At 38.1% G+C, this 12,188-nt stretch overlaps 1 protein-coding gene across 12 annotated transcripts in view; it reads right to left on the bottom strand.

Annotated features, from left to right (window-relative positions):
* ARL13B (ARF like GTPase 13B) overlaps positions 1 to 12,188 on the bottom strand; it is a 101,475-nt gene that overhangs the window by 6,163 nt on the left and 83,124 nt on the right. For 2 of the 12 annotated variants that reach the window (XR_016232387.1, XR_016232391.1), the window contains exons 6-10: positions 10,939 to 11,053; positions 9,846 to 9,916; positions 5,623 to 5,848; positions 4,077 to 4,193; positions 3,081 to 3,149 (exon numbers count right to left, since the gene is read on the bottom strand). Coding sequence is in view for 4 of the 12 variants with exons in the window: in XM_008267086.5 (XP_008265308.2) it covers positions 3,081 to 3,149; positions 4,077 to 4,193; positions 5,623 to 5,848; positions 10,939 to 11,053 (527 nt within the window). In the remaining 8 variants the exon portion in view is untranslated. The remainder of the gene's footprint in view (positions 1 to 3,080; positions 3,150 to 4,076; positions 4,194 to 5,622; positions 5,849 to 9,845; positions 9,917 to 10,938; positions 11,054 to 12,188) is intronic. The other 10 variants (XR_016232389.1, XR_016232393.1, XR_016232388.1 and 7 more) reach the window with 5 other exon arrangements.

The raw sequence follows: 12,188 nt of genomic DNA, 5'->3' as shown, positions 1-12,188 counted from the left end.
GAGGCCCAAGCACTCAAGCCATCTTCTGCTGTGTTCCCAGGAGCAGGGAGCTGGACTGGAAATAGAGCAGCCAGGACTCAAACCAGTAGCCCTATTGGACGCTGCAGGCAGTAGCTTTAAGTGGTAGGCCACAGTGCTGGCCCCTAAAGATTTATTTCTTTGAAATTAAGAGTTACAGAGAGATGGAGGTGGGAAGAGAATATTCCATCTGCTGGTTCATTCCCCAGATTGTTGTAGAAGCCAGGGGCCAGGAGTTTCATCCAGGCCTCCGACATGGGTGGCTGGAACCCAAGGATTGGGCCATCCGTCACTGCTTTTCCCAGGTCACTAGCAGGGAGGTGCATCAGAAATGGAGCAGCTGGGAAACAAACCAGTACCCATCTGGGCTGCCCATTACACAATACCAGCCCCTATAATTTCATTTTAATGAATTCTTTCATGTTAAATTTTTTTCTATCTTATCCACTCACACGTAAGCTCCACTCACAAGTAACTTCATGCTATTCTCCAAATAAACAATTTTATTTTCTACCTCTTTACTTTTAAATAGTTTGCCTGCTTGCTATCTCTGCTGATTCTTTAAAGACAGTGATGGACCTGGTGCTGTAGTATAGTAGGCCAAGCCTCCGCCTGTGTTTCTGGCATCCCATATGGGCACTAGTTTGAGTCCCAACTACTCCACTTCCAATCTAGCTCCCTGCTTATGACATGGGAAAGCAGTGGAAGACGGCCCAAGCGCTTGGACCCCTGTGCCCACTTGGGAGACCCAGAAGTTCCTGGCTCCTGGCTTCGGATCAGCCCAGCTCTAGCTGTTGCGGCCATCTGGGAGTAAAACCAGTGAATGGACGACCTCTCTCTCTGTCTCTTCCTTTCTCTGTCTGTAACTCTGCCTCTCAAATAAATAAATAAAATCTTAAAAAGGACCCAGTTCTAATATTACTTTCCCTAACTATTCCTTCAGTTTTTGCATAGTACTCTGATTCTACATCATAGCACTTACTGTCATACACACTAAAGTATTGTCTTCCCTACTAGACGAAGATCTACACAAAAGCAGAAGTTTTATTTATCTTGACATTCTCAATGTTTTAGCTGATATTGAATATAAAACAGTTGTCTGCTGAGTGATCAATTTAGTAAGAAAAAATAATACCTGTCACATGAGAAATTAATATTTTTTCTGTATATGTGCATATATATACTAATATTACCGAATTTTCTTTCCAAGGATAAAGCGAATTTTTAGGTTGATAATACATTCTATCTTTTAAAGATTTATTTTATTTGTTTGAAAAGAAAAGTTACACAGAGGCACAGGCAGAGAGAGAGAGACAGAAAAAGAGAGACGTCTTCCATCCGCTGGTTCACTCCCTAGATGGCTGCAATAGCCAGAGCTGGGCTGATCTGATCTGAAGCCAGGAGCCAGGAGCTTCTTCCAGGTCTCCCATGTGTACAGGGGCCTACTACTTTCCCAGGCCACAGCAGAGAGCTGGATCGGAAAACAGGCAGCCAGGACTTGACCCAGAACCCATAGGGGATGCTGGCATTGCAGGTGGCGGCTTTACCCATTATACCACAGTGCTAGCCCCAGCCCCAATATATTACTCAGCCATATAATAAAACACTAGTTAACTCTATATTATAACTAATAAAAATGTCACAATGCAGTCAGTAAACCAGATGTTATTCCACTGACATTATCATTTTAGTAAATATGGTATAAAGACAAATCTTTCTGTCTTTAGAAATATAAAAAATGCTTTAATTTTCACTAATGATTATAAAGAATATTTATTATGGATCTATAGTATTGTCAAAGAGAATGCAAATAGCACATTTATACTTATATTTTTTTGAATAAAAATAATTTATATCTTATATGGTAATGCATGTCTAAAATAAACTGACTTTTTTCTAGTAAGTGATCTCCTTAGCAAATCAAGTTCTAGATTAAAAGAAAACACAGCTATTAAAGGGAACTGGATGTTCTTAAAGGTAAGTTTACTGAGCTATACTTTATGTATTATCATTCTTTTACCTTCTAAAACATATTATTGAAAGAACCTAAACTGAAGGTCTGTGATTAGAATGTCTGCCTATTTTCTAAGGCAATTATCTATTGCTTGCAACTGTCCTTTCTCTAGTTTTTGGGACCCAAAGTTCTAATGTCAAAATCTGACTGGAACATAGTTTATGTTAATTTTTTTCTCTCTCTTTTTTTTTAAAGACTTATTAATTTTTATCTATTTAAAAGGCAGAGTGAAAGAGAAAGAGAGAGAAAAAGAGGGAGAGTGATCTTCTATCCACTGGACCACTCCCCAACGGGCTGTAACAGTTAGGTCTGGGCAAAGCAGAAACCAGGCACCCAGAATTCCAGGTGGGCTAAAGAGGCTCAAGTAGCTGGGCTATCATCTGATGCTTTCCCAGGTGCGTTAGCAGAATGCTGGATTGGAAACAGAGCAGCTAGGACTTGAATGGGCACTCTGATATGGGATGTGAGCATCCCAAGCATGAGATGAGCCCACTGCACTACAACCGTAGCCCCAGTTTATATTAATTTCACTCAAAACTGTTCTCTTAATTCAATACCGTCTTTAATAACTTTCTCTTTAGCTGAACTTTATTGGTTCACTGATTTGATCTGATTTTACAAATTGTGTTAATCTTCAATTTAATATTTAACAGCATGTGTGTTATTAGGAGTAGAGAAAGAAAAATGTGGCATTCTTATTAAGTATACTGAATATATACAAGACACTGCAGATTTTAACAAAAGTTAAGGAAGACAGTAATGGCTCATTTTTAAATTGTTTTAAAAATCTTTCCCCTCTCAATCATGTGCATAAGTGCACCATGGATAAATGTAAGTGCATCTTTTTACCTCTGTATTTTAAGATTAAGCATCAAATCACGATACATGCAAAGTGCTCTTGAGAAAAAAACTTAAATAAATAAAAAAAAGGAAAATAATGAAAAAAGATGGCTGTGGATTTGAAAGGCCTCCAAAAGCAAAAACAAATCTCTTGAAGTTATGAGGTACAGAAAGTAGATGTAAGATGGACAGATGATCACTGTATTACCATTATGACGTGTTTCACCAAGAGGCTCAAGTTTTGGAAGTCTAGTGACTTTGGGGGTTCCCCAGCCAACTAAAGAAAAAGAAAAACATTTTAAAGCTCTGTTAAATAATGTCTTCAGCTTTGTGGAGAGGATCCCTTCCTTAACAGGAAGTGTACATAACATTCAATGTTAATTCAAATATACTAAATGATATAGCAGTGAATAGCCACAAACTCCTTAAAAAAGGCTTCAATTTAAAAATGTAATTAAGGGCCAGTAATATCTGCTTTTAAATTTTTCATCAGCTTTAATTTAAAATATAAACATTTTCACCACTACCATAAATAAATTTAGGCTACTGTTCTAAACCTTAGCAAAAGCTAAATGTTTTCTTATTAAATGGAATAGTAAAAGTCTTCAAATGTTTTCTCAAAGGCTAATGCTGGCATCTGAACCTAGTATCACAGCCACAAAGACATTAGGAACATATTTATTCTTAGTCACTAGATATAAATTCAACATCTGTAACAGGTGAGGTACCATGCACAATGCTAAAAAGTTAAAACTACTGGGCAGGTATGTTCCAGTTCTTTACATGCTTTATTCCACTAAGACTCATAACAACATAAGAGGTAGGTATGCATGTTGGAACTATATTAGAAAATTTCTGGTTTCAGACATTAACTTGCAGTATGAGAGGTGGAATTTTTTTAAGAAGCTTACATTAACCATTTATTCCTTAAACTTGAATTACTTTTAGCAATATGGGTACTGATATTTCAAATAGAAATTGATCACATTCTAGAAGTACTAGGTAAGGTTTTATTAAAAGTATATACTTATATTTTCCTTTGATAAAATATTTTTATTAAAAAAGTAATATTGAACAAAGTAGAGCAAAAGATTCTTTTTCACAAATTGACAAGATAATGAATATAGAGAATAAAATACTACACAATTTCTTTTTCTTTGCTGTTCAGTGTTTCTAAATTTAGTATCAAGTTCTATTTACTCACCAGGAAGAGGAGGTGGAGGTGGTGTTGGACTCTTAGGAGCAGAATCATCTGTATTAACTGGTTCTACGCGATGACTCCTTTTCATTCTTAGTTTCTTAGTTTTCTTTTTACTGTTATCTGTGAAAATATAAACAGAGAACTTTATATCCTTAAGAAAAAGTGAACTTCTATAACAGAAAACAAAGAACAAAATGAAAATATTGAGACTGTTAGCACAAAAACATCTTCTACAAAGCAAAAAAGATTATCAACTTAAAAATTAGCCTGTTTTATGTTTACTGAATCTCAAGTCCCACCTGTGGTTGCTTTGATAGGATCAGATCAAATGATTTCTCAAGTTTTATAAGGCCCACAGGTGGGACATTCCCACCCCTGAATTCTAGTAGATGGGAGCGTCAGGATTCTGTCCTAGGTTGTCTGATTCTGAGCATAGGCTATCTCTCTTTGACAACAAAACACGAAATTCGAAAAAGAAAAGCAATTACTAGATGAAAATTCTGTATGACATTAAAGGGGCAGGCATTTAAGCTTACCAATTAAGATGCCTGTATTCCACATCAGAGCACCTGAGTTTTATTCCCAGTTCTGGTTCCTGAGTGCAGCTTCCTGCTAATGCTGACTCTTGGACAGTGGTGAAAGCTCAAGTAGTTGTGTTCCTGCCACTCATTATTCAAGCGACTTGAATGGATAGTATTTCTGACTCTCAGCTTTGGGCCTGACTTGGCTGTTGTGGGGACTTGGAGAGAGAACCAGTGAATGGGAGCCCTATCATTTTCTCACCTCTCTCTGCTTCTCAAACAGATAAAAATTAAAAAAAAAAAATAAATAAAATAAAATAAAGGAAGAGTGGCTATATGACAAGACTTTAAAAAAAAAAAAAAGTTCTGAGGCTGGAATTGTGGCCTGGCAGGTTAAATTGCCATCTGCAACACCAGCATTCCCTATAGATGCCAGTTCAAGTCTCGCTGCTCTACTTCTGACCCAACTCCCTGCTAATGGCCTGGGAAAAGCAGGGAAAGATAGCGGAAGTGGTTGGGCCTCTGCCACCCCTGAGGAGGACCCAGAAGAAGATCATGGATCCTGGCTTTGGCCTGGCCTGGCTCTGGACGTTGCCGCCATTTGGGGAATGAATCAGCAGATGGAAGATTTTTTCCCCCTCTCTCTCCCTCTCCCTCTCCATCTGAACTCTGCCTTTCAAATAAATAAATATTTAAAAAGAAGTTCTGCTGATTATGTTAGCATATTATATAAACAGGAAGGAAATGCTACTGACTACAGCATTATGAGGCTTTAAACAAACAACCAAAAAGCTTAAGGTGTTAAATGTACTTCAAGGATTCCTATAGGCTATGCTATATTCCAAACTTACAAAAATAAATTCTAAAAATCAAATTAGCTAATGAACAACTAAAGATGTTGAGAAAATCTGATAAATACTACATGTGGAGAAAAAAAAAACTGTAGTACTTTTTTGTGCAAAACATGATAATAAATACAAACAAGCTTTATCTATATATGAGACAATCACTTTAAATAGGTTTATCACCTGATTCTGAAGATCGCTGGTCTAGCTCATCCTCATTTGCCAACTGCTGTGTCAATGCCTCCTTATAATTGTCTGTTATTCCAAACTCATTATTTTTTTGACTACTGTCGCTAATCTGGCTCTGTGTCTCTATTTGCTCATGCTCCATTTTATGTGGCAGGGAACAGCCATCACTGTTTTTCTCCATCTCTTGCTTCTTTTTCTCTTTTTCAAGTTTTTTTTCATTCTAAAAGAAAAAACCCCAGAATATATTTTTTTCATTAAAATGGTTATATCTAAGGTAGATCTAACCTTAAAACATTCTGCAACATCAAGGAAATATTGAAATATGTTTTTAAAAAGTTATTTGTTGAATGTATCATTAAAACAGACTAACTGCCAAACACTCAGTAAATGCAACAAGTATACAGAAAGGAAAATAAATATTATCAGTAATTGCATAATCTACAGATGACCAATAATCAGAACACAAGCCCTAGGATGCACTTTTCTCTAACAACACATACATACACACACACACACACAGACATATACCACCCACAAATATACATAAATGTGTGACTGCATATTTATATGTTAGCTGCTAAAAGAAAAAAAGAATTGAGGTTTTTATTTAAGAATACAGATTTCTTTGCATGTCAATGAACATATGAAATGCTAAGCATAGTATTAGGTATTCCTATTTTCATCAACTACATTTCAATTTTGGTAATATAATTGTTTACCCCCTTTCAATGGATAATTCTTCACTATAACAAATGGAATCTCCCCATTTTTTTAGATTAAATTCCTAAAAGAGCTGTTGAATCAGTGGTTAAACACACGTTAATATGTGACATACATTCACAAACTTCCTTTCAGTAAAACAGAATCAATTTAAACCCCCTTGCAAAGGGGTCAGGGAGTGATATTTCTTCCTTTTTCAGTGCTGCATATCATTATCAACCTTTTACATCTCTGCTAAACAATTAAATAACAATTCTTAGTATGTTTTGCACAAAAAAGTACTACAGTTTTTTTTTCTCCACATGTAGTATTTATCAGATTTTCTCAACATCTTTAGTTGTTCATTAGCTAATTTGATTTTTAGAATTTATTTTTATAAGTTTGGAATATAGCATAGCTTGTAGGAATCTTTGTAATTTGAGTTTGATTTAATTTAAAATGTTTTATTACTAATAAGAGTGAATTTTTAAACTCTTATTAATTTTTTATAATATTTTTAAAATTTTTATTTATATATTTTATTTAAGTTATACAAGTTTCATACATTTCCTTTATACCATTTTAAGAACACAGTGGCACTTCCCCCTTCCCATCTTCCCTTCAACCCATGCACCAACCTTTCTTCCCCTTCCCTCTTGGATCCCCACTGTTTAAATTTTACAATGATCTTTCTTCAGTGCACTTAATTATTACATAGTTAACCATACCCTAAGCAAAACAGTTCAACAAATAGTGTAATGAGAAAAAACAAAACAAAATACTGTTCCTCAACAAAAGAGACAAGGGCTATAAACAATCACTGCCTCTCAAGATGTCTATTTCACCCCAATACATTATATTTTAGGTACTCTATTAGTTACCTTGGATTAGGGAGAACATATGATCTCTCCCTTTTGGGGATTTGCTTATTTCACTAAGTATAATGGTTTACAGCTGCACCCATCTTGTTGTAAAAGACAGGATTTCATTTTATCTTCATAGCTGAGTAGTACTCCATGGTGTATATATGTCATAATTTCTTAATCCAGTCATCAGTTGATGGACATCTGGGCTGATTCCATATCTTGGCTAGACTATACCGTGTTTGAGTCCAGCCCAGAACTCTCAGAGGAGACTCTCAGAGGTGACTGCTCACCGGGAGGGGGCATCTGCCTCTCTCCACTTCTTGCCCCTCCACACCAGCACCTGAGGCTAGCTGTGAGAAGGCAGGCGCCATTTTGGACAGAAACAAGTAGCAGCTGCTCCAGCTCTTTTGTGCACACACAGCAGCTAGAGGGGACTGTTGGCAGGGGCATCCACAGCAATTCCAGACAACTGGAGGGGTCTGTCCCCACCTCGTCACCAGGACAACACCAGCCCCACTACGCCCACCCAGCAGTGGCCAGGGAGGGGCAGTCATCTCCACTGAAGGAAAGTGCTGTCTGCAGGGACTCTTGTACCCACCCAGCACAATTGTGAAAGGAGTAGGGCTGCGGCTGGCAGGTTCTGGGCACACTTGTATTCAAGGATTTTACTAGGGAAAAAATCCACGTTTCCTATTGACTTGGAGTCTAGCTGGGGGGGATCTGACTCGATCTAAGCGGGTGAAACACACACGGACAGCAGCTCTGGTAACCCCTCAGTCTCTCCGTGGACAGGACAGAGTGGACTCTCTTGTACTCCTTGATCATGGGAGCCCTGGCTGCTGAAACTGTGAAAACACTGTGACTGCATGAAGGGAGCAAGGTGTAGCTGGGGTTCTGGGTAAGCTCTGGGTATAGGGCCACACTCTCAGAACTCCTTGGTTGCCAGGGCAGCTCACTGCAGCTAGAACAGTTCTCAAGGAAGACTGCACAGATCACTGGCGCAAATCAGCGTTGAACACACTGGGGACTAACACCTGGGCATGGCTCAGTTCGAAAAAGAGGAGGTTCCATTTACTTATCTATTCTGGAAACAGTAACTTAGAAATTCTCATTATTGTTATTATTTGTGGTAAAATCAAAAGATTTGAACTGCTTCTGTACAATCTCAACTTATTAAAGGAGAAGTTTTGGGGAAGAAGAGAGTAACTGTACTTCCTCCATGCTACTAATTAAGTTAGCAACTTCCTATACATGGTGTGTTATGCTGTGCACCAGTACTGGTCATTTCTTTATATTGTGAAAAATACAATGCTGGAAGAAGCACTAGGACTTTTTATGTGATTTACCGATAGTACTATGAAATAACTGGTCATTATTTACAAGGAGAGCTTCACTAAACACCAATAGTAAGTTGTTTCAAAGTGAAAAGTAAAACTAATTTCCTTTTTTTCTAACTAATATGTACTTTATTAAATTTGAAAAGCAGAGACAGACAAAGAGAAATAAAGACAGTCCCATTTATTGGCTCACTCCCCAAATGCCTATAGTAGCTGGAGGCAGAAGCCAGGAACCAGGAGCCAGGAACTCTTCCACATGGGTAGCAGGAACTCAATTAATTAAGTCATTCTGACTTGCTTCTTGAGCCTACATTAGCAGGAAACTGGAGTTAGGAGTCAGAGCAGGGTACTGAATCCAGGTACCCTGTTGTAGGACATGGATATTTTAATCAGCACCTTAATCATTAGGCTAAACACTTTTTTTAAAACATAAAACATGGGGACCGGCACCATGGCGTACTTGGTTAATCATCCGCCTGTGGCTCCAGTATCCCATATGGGCGCCGGTTCTAGTCCTGGTTGCTCCTCTTCCAGTCCAGCTCTCTGCTGTGGCCCAGGAAGGCAGTGAAGGATGGCTCAAGTGCTTGGGCCCCTGCACCCGCATGGGAGACCAGGAGGAAGCACCTGGCTCCTGGCTTCGGATTGGTGCAGCGCTGGCTGTGGCGGCCATTTGGGGAGTGAACCAACGGAAGGAAGACCTTTCTCTCTGTCTCTCTCTCTCACCGTCTATAACTCTACCTATCAAATAAATAAATAAAAATTAAAAAAAAAAATAAAATAAAACAGGGGCCGGTGCTATGGCGCAGCGGGTTAAAGCCCTGTCCTGAAGTGCCGGCATCTCATATGGGCGCCTGTTATAGTCCCGGCTGCTCTTCTTCCGATCCAGCTCTCTGCTGTGGCCTGGAAAAGCAACAGAAAATGGCCCAAGTCCTTGGGCCCCTGCACCCAAGTGGGAGACCTGGAATAAGCTCCTGGCTCCTGGCTTCGGCCATCAGGGGAGTGAACCAGGGGATGGAAGGCCTCTTTTTCCATCTCTACCTCTCTCTGTAACTGCCTTTCAAATAAATAAATCTTTTTTAAAAAACCCATAAACCAAAATTAGGCCAACATAGTATCTGATAGGATAGAGACACATAAACTCTTGCTATAAATACGACTTGACTTTAACTCAGAAAACTAGGTCAGTACAATGGATTAACAAAAATTTTAATACAGTTAACCTTCTGGAGTCTAAACAACCTAATGCCAAATGCCTCATGTTACCAATTATTTTGCAAAATAAAGCAATTCCAAAACCATGCGATCATCCCCTTACCTGTGGAGCTGCCTCCCTCCTCAGCAGCAGCCCCATGGAAGAATCAATCATCCACGTTGCCAGGAGAGCACCTGTGTGGAAGGAGGCAGTGACAGGGGAAGAGGAATGGGGTACACGTCGGGAGCACCAGAAAGGCAGTCTGCACAAGAAGCTGAGTGAATGCAGGAGATCTGGAAAGCACTGCCTCAGAGGAGGCACAGCTACCGAAGACAAGTCAGGCTGAAACAGCAAATTCTGGACACCAGCAGAAAATGAAAACCAAAACCAACACGCAGACACCCAGACACACACACACATACCATTAACTCCTTTATAATCAAAATCTACAAATTAATGTTGGTGACAATTCTGATGATTAAAATTAGAGAAAAATGTATAGTTTTGACCATGCTTAAGTGCACTGGGAAACCAGGAAATTGTTTATCTACTCTAATGCATTACAGGTATCTATATACTATTGTATGGGGTAGGTGTTTGGTTTAGGAGTTAAGACACTGATCACGATGGCTGCCTCTAACATCAGAGTGTCTTGAGTTCAACTCCTGGTTTTGGCTCCTGACCAGCTCCCTTCCAATGAAGACCCACTTGAGAGACCTGGACTGAATTTCATGGTTTTGGCTTCAGCCCAGGCCCATTCCTGAGGCAGCATCAGCCGCTGTGGGTATTTGGAGAGTGAAACAATGGATGAGAACTTTTGCTCTAGCTCTCTGTCTCTCAAATAAATAAATATACCAAAGTAAATGAATATTATTGTAAAAGTATAGTAGCAGCAATACAGGGGCAAAGACAACATAAACAAGAGTAATTACTATCATATGAAATAAGTGATTAAAATACATTTAAAAACAGTAACTATACTAATTGCTGTGTTAAATTTTTACTTTAATTCTCATTTATTCTAAAGTCACATTTCTCTTACACTAGACCAAAGGATGAATTTGAAGAGGAAGAAATGGCAGTAAACTTTTCATCAGTCTCTCACTTTTGATTTCTTTGACAATTGCTCTGTGGAGAAAAATTTCTCCCTGCCCCCTTTCCCAACTTCCATCTTTGTGACTTACGATACAAAAATTATAAGTGCCACCATTCATACCTCAATGATTACAGAAGCTATCGGCTGGAAAGGATTAACAATAACTGGTTCTGGGTCCGACTCAGCCAAACCACTGGTTCCATCAAGGTCTGCCTGTTCTCGTTCTCTTTGTTCCCTATTATTTGAGGGAAAGAAAATGCAATTCCTTTTCAAAAAGTGCTGAACCATGTTTAAGAAAATTTGTACTAGGTGTAAGGCTATTACATCTAGTAATTTAAACATCTGGACATGGCTTTAATTTACTGAGCATTTCAGAAATCCTTAAGCCTCTAAGGATTAATCATTTCAATTTTAAATGAAGGACATGCTGACAAAAATGATATTTCCTATGACCAACTTATTAATGTCAATGGTGTAAATTATTTTCCATGTCCAAGGGCATATATCAATTTACTAATTATTTTATAAAGTCAATGCTGTCCTCCTTACTGACTTGAGCAGATAAGTCCTCTTGTTTACCCTCTTCCTAAAGGCTATGTCTTTTTTTGTAAAATACAATTGAGAAAACATTTCTTTAATGTAACCTATGTTTTTACTTATGCACACATTTCTTATTTATTACATGAAAATAAAAGAGTAGGACATGTATAGATTGATTCTACAGAAGTACATGACACAGCAGTAATATAAAATTATTTCATATTACATTTTAACTAGGTAACAACTGTTGCTTTCTGTAGTGGTACACAAACTATAAAAAGAAGTTTCCCTATTTCATAAACAGTGAATAAGTATTCTCATGTTAGTTAACACTGAACCATTTACTCTGATTTATAGTTAAAGTTTCCCATACTTGATTAAAACAAGCAGCCAAAGACAGAAAAATGTGTATTATTGATCTCCAATTATACTATATATGTAGGGCAGCAGCATGAACGCTGTGATACTTACTAGCTTTATTCTGTGATGGGAATATATCCTTTCACAATGAACTTAGGAAGACAAGGCTTGGAGATCTGCAACTTACTAACTCTGTGACCCTGGGCCTGCATTTTTGAGCGTCAGCTTTCACAAATGTGGATAGAATTACAGACCTTACAGGTGTGTTTCAAGGTTTAGAAAATGAAATCTTCATATATGGGAGGACAGTGGAAATGAAAATACTTACAGACTGGTCACTAATGTTACCATTAAAAAACAATTTTAGGTATGTACCATTGATCTCCTATTTTCATGTATCAAAAAATAGCATGTTTTATTGTTTTTCAAAAATACTAGAAATGACTACCTGAACAAAACAGATTGAATTC

The sequence above is a fragment of the Oryctolagus cuniculus genome, chromosome 4, assembly GCF_051225735.1.
Source record: "Oryctolagus cuniculus isolate XC-2025 breed Fujian yellow rabbit chromosome 4, ASM5122573v1, whole genome shotgun sequence".
Lineage (NCBI taxonomy): Eukaryota > Metazoa > Chordata > Mammalia > Lagomorpha > Leporidae > Oryctolagus > Oryctolagus cuniculus.
The sequence above is the reverse complement of the archived record's forward strand: the minus strand, read 5'-3'. Positions and strand labels throughout refer to the sequence as shown.